General features: G+C 34.6%; 1 protein-coding gene across 3 annotated transcripts in view; it reads right to left on the bottom strand.

Annotated features, from left to right (window-relative positions):
- Window positions 1–230: 230 nt before the first annotated feature.
- The window catches only part of MFN1 (mitofusin 1), a 31,683-nt gene continuing 14,388 nt past the window's right edge, over window positions 231–17,525 (bottom strand). For 2 of the 3 annotated variants that reach the window (XM_032875394.1, XM_032875395.1), the window contains exons 10-18: window positions 12,475–12,596; window positions 10,717–10,843; window positions 10,325–10,429; window positions 9,950–10,052; window positions 9,583–9,812; window positions 7,801–7,953; window positions 6,546–6,742; window positions 3,209–3,343; window positions 231–942 (exon numbers count right to left, since the gene is read on the bottom strand). In XM_032875394.1, coding sequence (XP_032731285.1) covers window positions 861–942; window positions 3,209–3,343; window positions 6,546–6,742; window positions 7,801–7,953; window positions 9,583–9,812; window positions 9,950–10,052; window positions 10,325–10,429; window positions 10,717–10,843; window positions 12,475–12,596 — 1,254 coding nt within the window. In that variant the 3' untranslated portion in view covers window positions 231–860. Of the gene's footprint in view, window positions 943–3,208; window positions 3,344–6,545; window positions 6,743–7,800; window positions 7,954–8,461; window positions 8,745–9,582; window positions 9,813–9,949; window positions 10,053–10,324; window positions 10,430–10,716; window positions 10,844–12,474; window positions 12,597–17,525 lie in introns of those variants that run through there. The other variant, XM_032875396.1, reaches the window with a different exon arrangement.

The raw sequence follows: 17,525 nt of genomic DNA, 5'->3' as shown, positions 1-17,525 counted from the left end.
AAAAGCCACCTGGGGGGACAGTCCAGCAGTACTCCTGGCGAAAACCTTCTGAAGAATAGCATTTGTACATGACCGTAACCACCGAAAATTCAGAGCTCCCATATCTTTGGCTATTTTTATCACTTCAAACTTTATTCCTAAAACTGAGAAAAGTTTTCTTGCCATAATCATAGCTGAAGCAGAAAATGTTTCTTTAGAAACAGATCAGGCAACTATTTATTCAGACCCAGATACTTTTTAAAGAGACTTTATAGTAACAAACCTTTATACTATTTTACATCCGTTTTAATGGGAAAAAAGAGGGAGTAAAAACAGTATATTAGTGGTTTACATATCTGCCAGGATGGCAAAAGTGATTGTAACTTGCATCAACAATACACTCAAGAACATTTCCACACTCCTCCTTGATAGAGCATTACTATTTATAAAACAACAAAAACAAATGGCTATTCCCATTAAGGCGGGCATCAAAAATTAGTTTTGAGAAAAGGCGAAAGGAGCATTCTCTAACTCCTGGATGCCAGGAAGCAGAGTTTTTCAGAATCAAAAACAAAGAGAGCCCTAATTAAGAACAAGGCCCCACCCCTCAGGGGTCACATAGTTGGTTCTGTTGCTTTTAACTAATTCATCATTTTTAACACAATTTAGCCTTTCTTTACCCAAAATTAAAATTAAAAATACATCACAACACTCTTCAGAAATGCAAACACCCTGAGATAGATAATTACCAGAATCTACACAAGGATTTGCTATTTAGGTACAGTTAGTATAATTCATATTTAAAGTCATTTCATAAACAACTGTCCCAATCTTCCAAGTTCCATTTTCTCCTATGATGATCACCAAAGCAATCTCTACTGTTAAGATTCTTCTTCATTGCTTGAATGTAGAAACTGCTTAGTAAAATTCTCCAGTTCATTTTCAAGTTGAACGGCTTTATTTCTAATTTAGAAAAATGAATAAAAAACCAATCTAATTATCATAAAGGCCAGTGAGGAAAAAAGTGCATTCCATCCAATCTTAAGAAGAAAACCACTAGTCAGGTGTTGCTACATTTATCTGAATGCAGATTAAATTATTACCAACCTTTTAAGAGTATGTATATATGCTATTACTTTGCTGTAAACACAGAATCCAATGTCCAGAACTTGAAAAAGGTACACTGAGATAAAAACCAAAAACTTAAGAATGAAAAGCATAAGAGACAAAGGAATCCTATTACCTTACATGGGTGTTATATCCAAAGTCACAGAGTCGTAACTGTCTTTGAATTCCCTTTAAGTTAAGCATAAAGTGTAGAATAACTGTTTTGTTTTTTTTTTTTAAGATTTTATTTATTTGACAGACAAAGATTACAAGCAGGCAGAGAGGCAGGCAGAGAGAGGAGGAAGCAGGCTCCCTGCTGAGCTGCTGAGCAGAGAGCCCGCCCGATTCGGAGCTCCATCCCAGGACTCTGAGATCATGACCTGAGCCGAAGGCAGAGGCTTTAACCCACTGAGCCACCCAAGCGCCCCTAGAATAACTGGTTTTATGTATACATAAAGTAGCTGTCAGATGTGAAAGGACCATGGTATACCAAAAGTTTGGTTTTTTTTTTAATAATAGGATTATACCTGATATAGCTAAGTACCCTAAAAAGAGGAAAATAGGAACACTGACAGAGGAACACAGATTGTGTCTCCCATTCTCATTCTATGCCAGGGCGTGCACATACTTGAATGAGTTTCTCTTTTCTCTTGGTCTTGTACTGTTGCTGGGTGCATATTGTCAAGGTCATGTACTATAGACTCCACTGTGTGCTTCTTCAGGCTTCAGCAGAGGTAAGTTTTACCTGAATTACTAATCCTAATCTAGCAACAATGGAGATTCTAAATATTATGGTATTTGTTATTTTATACTTTCCTGTTAGAAAAAGGATGAGCAGATCATAATTATTCATACATAAGTCAGTCTGGCCAAAATCAAAAAGCTACAGTAAGTGCCAATAATATCATTTACATTTTACTCTAAACAAGATGAGAAACACTACTAAAAACTTACCTAAGTCAAACACACACACACAAAACCTACTAAATGTAATCTTACTAAATTTGAAAGGCTGTATTTGAGATAATCTTAAATCAGGCAGAATGGAATAAATCAAATTTACTTGGCTGTGTTTATATGTATAAGGAGGTTAAGGTCTAAGTGACGGCAGTCTTTTTCAGAGATGATGAAATTGAGGAGTGATGACAATGTCACTGCACATCAGATTAAGACATCGTGAACAGACTTAACTGCAAGTGTTTTAGATGTACCTCCCAAAATTGAGCTCACAAGGACAGCCTCTATAATTTGGAGACACTGCGAGCTGCTCTTGGATGAGTAACCGTATGTAGCACATGCACTGGTAAACGGCAGCAGCTATTAATTGCTGCTTAATGATAACTTGTTAGGTAAGCCAGCTAATGGGTAAAAGGTGAAAGTTAGGAACTACCAAGAAGTAGTTTCTTCTACTACTCATCACTCATACTCCTGGTCAAGTCCCCAAAGGCAAACTTTACTTAGATGCCACAAAATCCATGATAAGTCAGTATTAAACCAGAACTGCACATATTAGGATGTCTTGTTTACTTTCGTTGCTTTAAAGTTAAGTACACCCAACAGTCCCCCAAGGAAAATGGAAGTTAAGGGTCCTGAATACCGAGGACTAAAAACTCGCACTTTTGGGGCACCTGGGTGGCTCTATCAGTTGAGTGTCTGGCTCTTGGTCTCTGCTCAGGTCATGAGCTCATGGGTCCTGAGACTGAGCCCCATGTTGGGCTCTCTGCTCAGCAGAGTTTACCTGAAGATTCTTTCCCTCTGCCCTGCCCCTCAACTTGTACAGGTGGTAAAAGTGTGCAAGCATGTGCCCACTCTCTAAAATAAATAAATCTTAAAAAACAAAACCAAACCTTGCACTTTTAATTACAAAACTTCTGCTCTGAATGGGGACTAGTATGGCTTAATAGTTTTAGATAAAGATCTAAAAAAATCCTATTAATTTTTTAATTTAGATTTTCTTTTTCTTGTTGAAATTAGGTTTCACTGAAAATGAAAAACAAATGGAATATGGAAAGTAAACAAATGTAAAAAGTTTTACTACAAATTCACTAGTTATTTTACATAATTATACTCAAGTAACGAGACCAACAAATGTTCACATTATTGAGAAAAAAGATTCAAATACCTTAAGAACTTTGAATTGTTTTGTATTTTCTCCAACTGATCTATTTCTTTGGATAATCTAGCAATTTCTTCTTCCAGATGTTTTTGTGTAATATCAACTTGTTGGCACAGGCGAGCAAAAGTGGTTGCCATTTCCCTTAAAATAAAAAAAGCTTTTTTTCAGCAGTCATGAATGTCTTTTAAAATGAATGAAGCTTTAATTTAAAGCTTATACAGAAAGACTAAGTTTAAAATATACCTAAAACATAAGATATCAAAGAACACTGTTAAGAATGTTCTGAAGGAGGCTATGGCACTTGTAGCCTTAATTTCATCTGGTCTCAAGACAAATGCTCAACAGGCAGTATCGACCTCTAATGTACAGTTGTGAATATGAACAAGCTATAAAAAGGCAGAAGATGGGTGTATTTCTTCAGAAGCACAATAAGCCTTACTCGTCCCTTGCCTATAGAAATAACAATTACTGAGCACAGGCAAGAAAATTTCATAAGCTTGTGACTTAGACAAAAAAATACTTTAAATCATAGCAACATTGAACCATGTTTCCATAACTAAAGGATTGTATTTGTGTGCCAGTTAATATGGTAGCTTTGGCAAACGTTATTTTTGCAACTGGGAGCATGCCTAGTAGGTGTGTATACCTCTGGAATATGATTAACTGACTTTTCTCTGCAACTATTCTATGCATATTCATCTTCCTCATGGTTTTTTTTCCTTTCCATTTTCAACCCATCTCACCATATATCAATATTAGGACAAATAAGAATCTTTCATTATTTTCATATTTCATTAACTCAATATTTAGAGAGTATTTTTTAACTGAGTAATATATCGAGGCTGCCTCCATTAGGATGTAAAGTCTTTTAAGAAAGAGATCAAGTTATCTCTATTTCCTACAACCACCGTTAGCATAGATGTTGGCACAGTTATTAGCACATGTTAGGCAATTAACAATTGATGATTAAATGAATGAAAAGCTTCATTTTTTTGAAAAGCTTTGTTTTTACATATGTAACCTCAGCTGATTTCTTCCGGAGGTCTAGGTACCTCCATTAGAGAAAAGATCTTCCTTAATATAAATAAAATGAAAACTCTCGTGTAAGACAAGAGCTCAGTAAATATTTGGCAAATATCCTCCAGTCTGTGCCCTCATTGTTTCTATTCTCTGCAGCTCTGTGTTAAGTGCAGGCTTTGAGCTTGTGTCTGAAAGTTTAATCTCCCTTTAACTCTGGTCTCCTCAGCCTAAACCATTCAATACACCACACCACTGCAGTTATTTTTATAGAACTAAATGTCAATGACATCAACTTCCACGACTTCCAAATATCCACACTCCTATCCTAGTATTAGGTTTATATTCGAATGTACCCCCCTCAAATACACATCTGCCACACTCAAATTTCTCATGTTTCTGAACACATTTCTTCCCCCCACTTACTTTCTTTTGGTTTGGGGTGTTTCCCTCTGCCTACATCTTCCTATTCCACACATTCAAACTTGGTAGGCTAATCTTCCTTGTGGGAAATCTTTTTTTTTTTTTTAAGATTTTATGTATTTATTTGAGAGAGAGAGAGAGATCACAAGTAGGCAGAGAGGCAGGCAGGGGGGTGGGGGAAGTAGGCTCCCTGCTGAGTAGAGAGACCGACGTGGGGCTCAATCCCAGGACCCTGAGATCATGACCTGAGCCGAAGGCAGAAGCTCTAACCCACTGGGCCACCAGGCGCCCTGGGAAATCTTTTTTGACCTACTACTCTTCATGATTTAAGATTCTAGAGCCTCATATTATGAAGCTTACTTACCAGTTACATTACTTATCACTTTTCAACTTTTATTGTAATTATCTATGTTATTTCTCCCATTAAATCACAATTCTCTTCAGCTCAGAAAACAGTTTAATTCAGCTCTCAGCAGCATCCAAATACAGACTATTATGCATTGACTTAATTGCAGTTCTATGTATTAGATCAATGAAACAAATTTTAAGATCTATAAAAGAAACTAGTGGACCCAGTATAATAAAATTCAGGGGCGCCTGAGTGGCTCAGTGGGTTAAAGCCTCTGCCTTCGGTTCAGGTCAGGATCCCAGGGTCCTGGGATCGAGCTCCGAATCGGGCTCTCTGCTCAGTGGGGAGCCTGCTTTCCCTCCTCTCTCTGCCTGCCTCTCTGCCTACTTGTGATCTCTGTCAAATAAATACATAAAAATCTTAAAATAAAAAATAAAATTCTCTTCAGTTCTAAAAGAATTATGCCTTTAAACTTGTAAATACAGTGGGGCACCTGAGTGCGCTCAGTTGGTTAAGCATCTGCCTTCAGCTCAGGTCATGATCCCAGGGTCCTGGGATTGAGTCCCACGTCAGGCTCCCTGCTCAGTGGGGAGTCTGCTTTTCCCTCTTCCTCTGCCCCTACCCCTGCTCCTGCTTATTCTCTCTCAACAACAACAAAAAATCTTAGACTTGTAAATCTCGGCTGTGACAGTAAAAATACATTACACTTGCCATCATGCTTTTTTTTTTTTTTGGTAGCATTTGGTTCCCAGATTATTTTTTTTACTTTTTTTTTTTTTTTTTGAAGATTTTATACGTTTGACAGAGAGAGAGAGTACACAAGCAGGGGGACGGGCAGAGGCAGAGGGAGAAGCAGGCTCTCCCCTGAGCAGGGAGCCCAACAAAGGGCCTGATCCCAGGACCCTGGGATCATGATCCCAGCCAACAGCAGACGCTTAACTAACTGAGCCACCCAGGCTCCCCTTTTCTCACCTTTATTAAGATATAATTTACACACTATAAAATCTGCTCACTTAAAATATACAATTCAATTTTTAGTATATTCACAGAGTTGTGTGACCATGACCAAAATAAAATTTTAGAACCTTTTATCACTACTGCCCCACAAAAAATCTCATATACATTACCTGTTATTACCCTTTGCCCCTTTCCCAACCCTTGGCAAATAATAATATGCTTTCTGTCTCTATACATTTGCCTACTCTAGCCATTTAATATAAATGGGACCATACCTTATGTGGTCTTTTGCGATTGGCTTCTTTCACTTAGTATGTTGTCAAAATTCATCTTGTCTTGGGGCGCCTGGGTGACTCAGTCGGTTAAATGTCTGCCCTCGGCTCAAGTCATGATCCCAGGGTACCAGGATCAAGCCCTGAGTGCCATCATGCATTTTTGAGCCTGTTTGATACCCTTGTTTTTTTCACCTTGGTGGTGATTACAAAATGTGTTTATACTGTGATAATTCTTTTGAGCTATATTCTTATTTATGCATTTTTTATACATGTCATACATCAGTAATGCTTTAAAAAAAAAAAGACACATCTTTCAACTTACTGTTGTACTTGATGGCTACAGTTTGCACTGGTGAAGCTAACAATCATCTGCAGTTTTTCCGTTGCATAGTTCACAAACTGCTGTTTAAAGGCTCTCTCCTTGGCACGTGTGGTCCAGGTCAGCCTCTCATAAAGATACAAAGCTCCATACATACTTAATGAAACAGATACGAGTTTCCACCCTACAGTTTTCCAGATCTGTAGGATAAATTCACAGGTTATTTCAAGAAAGAATATCACCACTAGGGAGACTGTACATTAAGGCATTTTAACAAACTCATCAGCCCCCTACATATCGTTGACTCAAATCCTTATTTTTAAAAAAATGTATATTCCTTCTCTGTGAGAAAATCTGAAGCCACTGGAAATCAATCAAGATGAAAAAGGAGCTGTACATAAATACCAGGCAAGAACTTTTATAACCTGCCAGACATTTGCTAAGTTGATATAATATATCTCAAGAAGACATGTGAATTTTTTTTTAGGTCAGACATTTTATTTTATTTAAAGATTTTATTTATTTATTTGACAGAGATCCCAAGTAGGCAGAGAGGCAGGCAGAGAGAGAGGAAGAAGCAGGCTCCCCGCTGAGCAGAGAGCCCTATGCGGTAATGGATCCCAGGACCCTGGGATCATCACCTAAAAGGAAGGCAGAAGCCTTAACCCACTGAGCCACCCAGGCGCCCGAGGTCAGAGATTTTAAAAACCAAAACAAACCTATGTTGTTAATGATGTGAAAAAATTTTTAACAGTTTAAAAGAACTACAACTAAAAAATAATCTTGAATACTTTAAGGCAGATCCCTCTGGTATTCAGAGAAGTCTACATAAGGGACCTGAATCATTCTTGTTACTCCAAATTATAAATATCATTTATGTGCTATGAAGTGAAAATAGGAAGCATTGTTTTAAGGACTAGCTAGTTGGTGGTATTTTTTTTTTCCTAAAGAGGTATTTGTTAAAAATGTATACTGTGGTAATCATTTTGCAATATATATACATCAAATCATTATCTTGTATGCCTAGAACTAATACAATATTATGTCAACTATACCTCAATTTAAAAATAAATAAGTCTGCATTTTTAAAAACTTAAGATTAGACCTGTGAAACTCATCTTTATTCACTAATTTTAGCCAACAATTTTTCATGTCATTTTACAGATTATCCTGGAAATAAAAGTAAATATACCTTTCTTTTCGTGTCTAGCAGTTTTGCAAAACTCCAATTTTAATTATACTAAAAAGAACTTCTTACCACTCCTCCAACAACTATGATGCCCATAGAAGTTCTAGATGTGAGAGAAGCTAATCCTGTTATTAAGGTGACCATGAGTTCTTCCTGTGATGCACTGTCTGGAGTTGCTGGATTGGTTGGAGCAGTGGGAGTAGAAGCTAAAGATCTGGGAAGCTGATAAGGTTGGGGAAAAAGGATTATTATAATTAAACAACTACAAATGGAATAGTTACATTTATAAAGTTCTGTTTTATTTCTTGTATAATTACAGTAGTAAATCTATAAAAAGAATGAGTCAAATAATGAGTTTACCATAAATATATGAAGAAAATAAAAAGTCTCAAAATTATTTTCTATGACCAATACTGAATTTTTATACTATATGATTCTACCTTTAACAGTAGGCCCTCAACTCTCAAGTGGAATTAAAACTGTATTTTAACACTCTCACACCAAAGACACAACCTTAGAAAAAAATTTTTTTAATTACTTAAAAATTAAAATCTTCTACACTTCAAAATACACTATACGAAAATTAAAAGACAAGCCATAGACCAGAAAAACATACTCTGAAATCATGTATCTGACAAAGGACTTCCATCTAGAGAATATATAAAGAACTTCTACAATAAGAAGCCAAATAATCCAATTAAAAAATGGGTAAATAATCTGAATAGACATTTCACAAGATACACAAATGGCCAATACAAGCACATGAAAGATGTTCAAAATCATTAGTCATTAGGGAAACACAAACTGAAACTACATGAGATACCCCTTCACATCCACTAATAAAAAAGACAGACAATAACAAGTCTTGATGGAATGTTGAGAAACAGAACCTTAATATACTGCTGGTGGGAATGTAAAATGGTGTAGCTGCTTTGGAAAACAGTTTGGCAGTTCCTCAGAAAGTTAAACATGGAGTTACCGCATGGCCCAGCAATTTCATTCCTAGGTATATACTCAAGAGAAATGAAAACAAATGTCCACATAAAAATAGTACATGAGTGTTCATAGCAGCATCATTCATAATTGCCAGAAAAGTACAAACAACTTCAGTGCCCATCAACTAAATAAAATATGTGATAATCTATAATGGAGTATTATTCACCTATAAAAAATGGAGTACTGGTATATGCTACAACATTCATGTACCATCATGATGAACCTTGACAATACTCTGCTAAGTGAAAGATGCCCCAGGGACAGAAGGGCACATTTTTTATTATTCCATTTACAGGAAATGTCCAGAAAGGGAAAAATATGACAGTTAAATAAGCTAACTAGCAATAGGGCTGGAGGTGAGAATGATCACCTGCAAATGGGCACAAGGGTACCATTTTGGGGTGATAAGTTCTAAAACTGGATTGTGGTGATGGTTTTAAAACTCCACTGATTTTCTGAAAAAGTACTGAATTGATAAAGTCAAAGTTTTTTTTTTTTCTAAATGCTTGCATTTACTCTAGTTGAAGTCAAAACTTCAATTTTATTTGAAAACAAAAACTCTTAAGGAAAAAACTGTTTCAAAAATGAATGTGGAACAACTACAACAGTACTGAATGAAAATGCTGGAACTGCCTTTCCCTTTGCACAGTATAACTAATTCAGAAATGGCTCTATGTGACTGGTATTAGCTCATAACTATGCAAACTGAACATAACTAGTTGTATTAGAGAAATCACATAAAGTAGAAATATTTTTAAAAAAAGAGCAAGAATCTCAACTGGTAGAATCAAAGATAAATAACTGTGTAGTAGAGCAACAACAAAATCAAAAGCTTACTCAAAAAGAAAAAGATACCTGGAAGATGGGTTCTGATAATCCTAGCAACACCCTCTGAGCATTCACTGGGCCCAAGAAACGATGGACAAGGGAAGACCAGCCCAGGGAAAAACGAAATACAATATCCTCTTGAAAATCTGAACATAACTTGTGGCAATTTAGGTCATAGCTGAGATCAAATTTCTTGCAAGGAATCAGTGTATGTAGTTTATTTTGTATACCAGTTGGAAGTAATGGCTTCAAATTTTCTAGATAAAACAAAATTATGGTATTTAAGAAACAAGAGTAAATAATATTTTACATTTTATAAAACACTTCAAGGAAACTAAGTCCTTTCCCAATGAAATAAATAAACTACACATGAACTTATAGACATAAACATTACCAATAATTTCTTGCTGGGACTGAAGCATTGAAGCATTGACTTCATTGGTACACCGATCCGCCAAATTTCTTCCCATACCATCTTCTATGTGCTTATTTAACTCCTGTTAACATGGTACATGTGCCCATTATTTTTTCTCTAGAACATGTACAGATTTTGCAAAAACTTAAGTGTAGTAAATGATCTTATTTTAAGAGGATGTTTTTGGGTACTTTATATATAAGATAGTTTACATTTATTACAAGAGTGCACAGGGGATAGAAAAGTTCAATTATGTACTGATTGCCAGGAAGACATTAAAATGGCTAATCCACTAAATAAAAATGTAGAATAAGGTGAGGAAACCGAGTAACTTTTAACAATAATTTAACTTACATTTTTATATACTTTCAACACACTTGGAGTAGGATGAAACTCAGAACAAAATTCATCAACTAAAATGGAGAGTCGACAAATTTCATCTGTCATTGCACAGGAAACCTGAAAATATGAAGTTAAAAAAAATTAACCAAGATTATCAACCAGTCAGTCAAACTGTAAAAAACTTAATCAAATGTGCCTTTAGGGTAACGGTGATAACATTTTTAGGATTATCAAAAATATTTTCATTTCCAGAAATTTATTTTATTTAAAGATTTTATTTTTAAGTAATCCTACACCCAACGTGGGGCTTGAACTCACAAACCCAAGATCAAGAGTGGCACACTCTACTGATTAAGCCAGTCTCTCCATTCCCAGAAACCGTAGTCATAAAATCACCAACTCACCTTGTTTGCCACCTCTTCTGTAACTGCCCTGATTTTTTTCTTAACATCCAGTGTTAAAAGATTCATCTGGTTTCGGATAAAGTCCAGTCTATCAATTTGATCTTCCCTCTCTTCCATTGAATAAACCCTATTGTAGTAGGTAGAATAATTAATTCTCAGGAAATACTAAAGTCCCAAAGCAATTAAGCTAGGACATTCACTTAGGTAATGAACCATCTGCTAGCATGATACAGTGGCAAAAAACCCCAAAACTTACATTTCACATCTAAAATGATTCAAATAATATTTCATTTACGAAGTATTTTCTAGAGGATCGAATATAAACTACTTTGTCTGTCTGTGCATGTGGCATCCAAATCCCAAAGAATAAGGACTCTCCAAACACAGATATGAACAGTCACAATAAAAATAATGACTTCATTTAAAAAACAGGGTCAGCAAATGGCATCCTGAAAGCCAAATCCAGCCAGCTGCTAGTTTGTGCCATGCCATGACCATTCATATGCCTCATATGCCTATCATGACTGTATGGCTACCTTTGCCCTAAAACTGCAGAACGGACTAGTTGCAAAAGAGAAAGTACAACTCATAAAGCCTAAAATATCTACTATCTAGCTTTTATAGAAAATCTGTCAACCACTATAGGATATAGGAAAACAAAGACCTGAGCATTTTAAAAATTATCTTCAGCTAAGAGAGTCCCCAAGACATGATTATATAAACCATTCTCAAATCACATCTTCTTTGTGCTGTGTTTAGTTTAATGTCCTGTATTTTTAAAATCAGTAACATTAAGGTCAACCAGTGGACCAAATAGTCACTCTGGCTACTATGATAAAACAACTGAGCTGAAAGAGGCATAAATGACAAAATCATCTCATACAGAAACAATGCACAGGGCCTGAGATCAGACTCTTTGAGTTCTCACTCTTGTGTTTCATTTATTAGAAATTCTCTAATTTTGTATATGATGCATTCCAGGAGAAGTGTCATAATTAAGCAATAGATTTAGGTGTATTTGTTCCCAGTAAGATCAGATGCATTTAAAATTCCCAATTTAATGTCCTCTTAATCTCTGATGCTTTGTATCTTTCCCTTGATTGGCTTAAGCCCACTAACTGTTCAATTAAGGCTTAACATCCCGTGTCACATCTAATACCTGTATCACATCTAATAACCTCAGCTTTGTTTCAAGTGTACCGAGTTTGTGAGAACTAGCCCTTTCCTCAGTGTTAGCAATTTCATGAATTTACTTTCATCTTTATAATGTCATAAATGCAGTAACAGTGCAGTACAATGACATATAGGGTAGTGCTTACCAAATTGACCTTCTGGCTGGCAGGTAATATCACCTTGTTTACCAGTTGATAAAAAACCACAACTGGCATCAAAGAGAGATTTCTAGGTATCAATGTATAAAACATGAAAAATGGGTCATAGGTTGAATATAAAAAGAGGTCCACCTGCTTTTTGTATTTCTTCAAAAAATTCCACTTGTTCTTCCATTGCCTTAAAGATATTTTAAAACTATGAAGCACGTCAAAATCATAACTCGAGAATAATGGGTTCCAGGAAATGTAAATGATGTTAAGGTTGTAAAATAAATATTTACAATTTCAAATATTCATTTAAAAACATGCAAGTAGGTTGCTGACTTAAGTGCTAAAGTATTTAAAATATAACAATTTAAAACCTTAGTCTAAAAATTTATATTGACATGAACTGACATTTTTATTTTGCAATAAAATGAATTCATACCTTTTCTCTGCTGCTGCCACGTTTACTGAATCCATTATGTTTTTCACAGTATCTAGTATCTGTTTAGCTCTGATAGTGTGCTGTTCAAACTTTGTTTTCACTGCTGACTGCGAGATACACTCCTGCGAGGGCCCAAGCCATAACACATTACTGTAATTCCATCCCAATATTTTCAGGAATTTAAACACAAAAACTTGCTGTTTGTAATGATAACCAAAACATAAGTAAGGGCAGAAAATAAATGCATGATAAAAAGAACTTAAAATAACAAAAGTTAAAAAACCTACAAGAAATCAAAAGTAAAAAGGGCATTAACAGCAAGTTCATATCTTTGTGTAATTTTACACAGTAATGTGCAATGGTTTTTTGACTATATTTTAAAAAATAAATGAATAAGCAGGGTACTGTTGTCAATGTTAAAGTTTTCTCCATTAAAATTACTAACTTTATTGGAATTGCCTTTAATCTATTTCTAGTCTGTTTTGATTTTTCTCATGCTTACAATAGATAACCTAATGAAGTTCTTAACTGAGTTATGTAGAATTCCACATTTTAAGAAATGAGTTGATGATAGAACATAGTTATTAGAAATTAGGACTTGTATTAAAACTTGAACTTGAAAAACAGGTTAGCAACAAGCAACCGAGATAATATATTGTTTAAAAATACCTACAGCTATTTCAAAGATAATCCTGTTATTGTCCTTGCTCTATAGTTTGTGCAAACAGGTTCAAATGATGTCCTATCTCATTTGTTTCATCTTTAAGCTAATTGTAGCTCATAAACCATTCACAGCTGTACAAATCAGGTTTCATGACCAGTGTTTTTTTTGTTTGTTTGTTTTTTGTTTTTAAATAGAATACGGGAGAATGCATCACATATAGTAATGGACACATTTATACTATAGAACTTGTTTCAATTTCAATACATCTAAATACTATTTGTTATCCAAAATATTTACTGTGAATTCATCATTGAAAGCTCACAAAATTATATTAAAACTCTTTCATTCTTACTTCATAGAAAGTTAAATTCTGCACTGACATAACATCTAAAAACAACTACAAGTGTTTACAGAAGAAGGTCATCTGGTCTTTGAACAATCGCTTGTCTGGATCACAGCAGCAATAACTACAATAGGTTTTTCGTAGGAAGTCACATTTATTCCCTATGATGATTTTTTTTAAAAATTAGGAATATACCCCAACTTCCATGATTTCCATGAATTCATCTTCTTGAACCTCTTTTAACTGTAACCAGTATAAATTGTGTTAACTATCCTTCATCACAATAAACAGCTTTCAAGCTTTAAAAAGTATTCACTTAATACCAAAGTATTTATCTTGAAAGCACTAGTATGTTACATTCATTCAATACACTATTTATAACCTAGAGCCTTCACATCTCTAAAATGATTACCTATTCAATTCACTAAGATAGAAAAAACTTTTATAATTTCTTTTGCCATTTTAGCTGTCCTCTTTGGTACTACGAGGTATGAAATAAAAACAGATTCACTTCTTTAGCTATAGGACATTGAGGGTAATTCATTTACTTAACAATTTATAAAACCTTAACTTAAACCCATGACTTTCTTTCACTGGATAGCCTAACTTCTGTTCATGGTTAAACTTATTTATACATCACTCAACATCACTAATCCTGAAAAGATTAGTTGTAGAAAGTTATGGTATTCCCGTTCTGTATGTGCCTATAGAAAAACTACCAATAAGTACACAATATTAAACAGTTAAACTGCTTATTTTTAACAACCAAAACAAAGCTCTGATTTTCTTTAAATAACTGCATCTCATAAAATGACAAATTAACCTCCATAAAAACAATAAAAGCATAAAAATATTTTGAAAAGAAAAAAAGGTTAAAAGAAATCCTATATTCCTCGATGAAGCAGATCTAGATATCAGCAATGAAGACCTAAATTTATAGGTAACAGCACAGTATTAGAGCTAGACCAGAAAGAAAATATTTTCAAAATTTATTAGGCAATATAAAAGTCATTCCTTGATTTTAAAAATATATAATAACGTCATGAATTAACAAAGAGACATAAACTACTTCTAGTTAATATAACTAACTAGTTAAAATAATAAACATAAACTCCTTCTAGTTTAGAAATGGGTATCCGACACGGATATTCCCACTGATCACAAAAATATCAAGTCAACCTGCAAAAGAAATACTCTATTCTGAGGTGTGAGAAATGTTAATTTAAATATGGGTTTTTAAAATTGCATTATTTCTCAGAACTCTCACTACACTAATAAGCTTATGAATCCCCACAGGGAACATACATAGTGAGCAGCAGCTTCCAGACTTACTTTATCAGGAACTCTAATTTTCCAAGAAGGTTAAAATACTACACCAAACCATTTTAAATCCCAATTGTATCTCAGTTAAGATAGTTTTCTAACTTACTTTTTTTGTTTGTTTGTTTTCTAACTTTCTAATAATATCTCAAGAAGCTAGCTGGTAGTTAATTACAGTCATAGATTTGTAGATATTAATACTTATATATAATTAAGACATAAAGTGACTTTGTCAAATCCTCTTAACAGACCCCAAACACCCAATAACATGCTATTCATCACTCCCAACTTATTTTTAAAGATTTTTAAAAATAATTATTTATTTATTTGAGACAGACAGAGAGAGATCACAAGTAGGCAGAGAGGCAGAAGAGAGACAGGGGGAAGCAGGCTCCCCGCTGAGCAGAGAGGCCGTTGCGGGCGGGGCTTGATCCCAGGACCCTGAGACCATGAAATGAGCAGAAGGCAGAGGCTTAACCCACTGAGCCACCCAGGCGCCCCTATTTTTAAAGATTTTAAATTGAAAGGGCAGTGCAAGAAAAAATACTACTATACAATATACCTCTCCCATCTGTCTCCCTCTCCATACAGATATATCTATATAGAGAGACAGACATATATTTTTATATTTTTCTCCTGTTGAACAATCTGACACTTCTTTGCAGACACCACAACTTCACTACTAAATATATTAACATGTGTTCTTAGGAATGGGATCATTTTCCTATACGACCAAGAAACAATCACTGCATTCACTGGGACAGTAAATACTATTAACCTAACACACAGTCCATTTTCAGATTTCACCAGTTGTCCCAGAATGTCCTTTATAACAAATTCACTGACATTTTAGAGTAGAATTATTTTATACCTGTTTTCCATCTTATAATCAAAACTATTAAGAACAGCTAATGGCCAAATATTTGAGCAAAGGTATTTAGATTTCTAAATTATCTTTAGAATATACACTTGTTCAAATACAGGTTTAAAATAATAAGAAACATGCTGACAGAATTAACACCGATTTTGATTGATTTTAATGGATTTAATTTTCAAGCCTTATTTTAACTTGATACTCCAAATGTTCCTATAATGTTTTGCTCCTCAAGAACCAAATGAAACCCAGAAAGTCTATGGCAAATATCAGACCATTAAAAATGGTAAACTTGGTACAATTTTTTTTTCACAAAAATCATTTTCTAAGACTCCAAAAAAAGTGAATTCTAAAAACAAAGAGAAATTACATATGTAAGACACATTTTGTGATCACAATACAAAGAAACCAAGAAATAAATAACCAAAAGTTGGATGAAAAGAATCAAAACATCTGATTCTTAGCAACTCCTGTATTGAACAGAAAATGCCAACAACTGTAATTAAAAACTATTAAAAACAATGAAAACTAAACTGGATACTGAAGCCCGTGGTATAGGTCCAAAGTTACATCACAAATTCACAGCCCTAAATTCTTCCCTAAAGAAAAAAAGCAAAATGACAATTCCACTTAAAAAAAAGTATAAAAAAAGGAAAAACTATGTTTAAAGATTAACACTGAATTTAATGAATAAAAACCAAAAACTGCTACTTATAAATGGAAAAATTAACCAAAAGCTGGGACTAGGTCTTTGGAGGATAAAGCAGAGCAATTAAATCACTGGGAAATCCAATTAAGGTTAGACTATATACATGTGGGGGCACCTGGGTGGCTCAGGTATTGAGCATCTGCCTTGGGCTCAAGTCATGATTCCAGGGTCCTGGGATCAAGCCCTGCATCGGGCTCCCTGCTCGGCGGGAGGCCTGCTTCTCCCTCTCCCAGTACCCCCTGCTTGTGTTCCCTCTCTCACTGTGTCTCTGTCAAATACATAAATAAAAATCTTTAAAAAAAGGAAAAAAGAAAAAAATAGAATATATACATATGTTTATACATGTACGTATGTCTAAATAGATATGAGAAAAAACACAGAAGTTTTAAAAATGAACAATTTTATCCTACTAAATTATAAATTCTTAAAAATGCCCCAATTTATAGAAGTCTTAAATTATGAAAATTGATTTAAGAAGGAACTAATTTCACTCTGGGAAAAAAGCTGAAAAGAATAATCATCAAAAAATGCTTTCCACCAAGACAAGACTTTTTGCCCATCTAGTTATTTCTTTAGGTAAGTTCAAATAATTTCTAGCTGATTCTTATATTAAATCTATCATACTTTTAATTGAACAAACATTTCAAATTCTAAGGTCTGATATTCTCTATGACTTTATGTAAAGCTCTTGCACATGGTTTTTTCTATACATAATTTTTAGATTCCCAAATGAACTATTACAATAAAAAACTGCCAAATTTCTTCTAAAAACATTAAAAACAGTAATTCCTAGGTCTGCCTGATTATTGCCCTCACTTGGGGAGCTTTGAATATATACGTATTTTTAGGTCCATCCCATGACCCATTGGATCGTCCTCTGGGATAATTCAGGCAGTTCTCTAAAGCACCTCATGTGATTCTCATGATCAGCCAAGGTTTGGGAACCAGTGCTCTACAGCATAGCTTTTTATTCTTCTCATTCCCACTTCTTCAAGGAGATACTCTGTCTGGGTAGCAGGAACCAATGAAAGAGGTTATAAATGCATACGAGAACAATATGATTTAGTAGGAGAAATCAGTGACAAATATCTAATACACATAGAAGGAAAGGAAGGTCAATAAGTAAGACAAAGGGAGACAG

Source organism: Lontra canadensis, unplaced genomic scaffold (genome assembly GCF_010015895.1).
Source record: "Lontra canadensis isolate GAN:19392208 unplaced genomic scaffold, GSC_riverotter_1.0 scaffold56, whole genome shotgun sequence".
Lineage (NCBI taxonomy): Eukaryota > Metazoa > Chordata > Mammalia > Carnivora > Mustelidae > Lontra > Lontra canadensis.
This window is presented reverse-complemented; position numbering and strand designations above follow the sequence as displayed.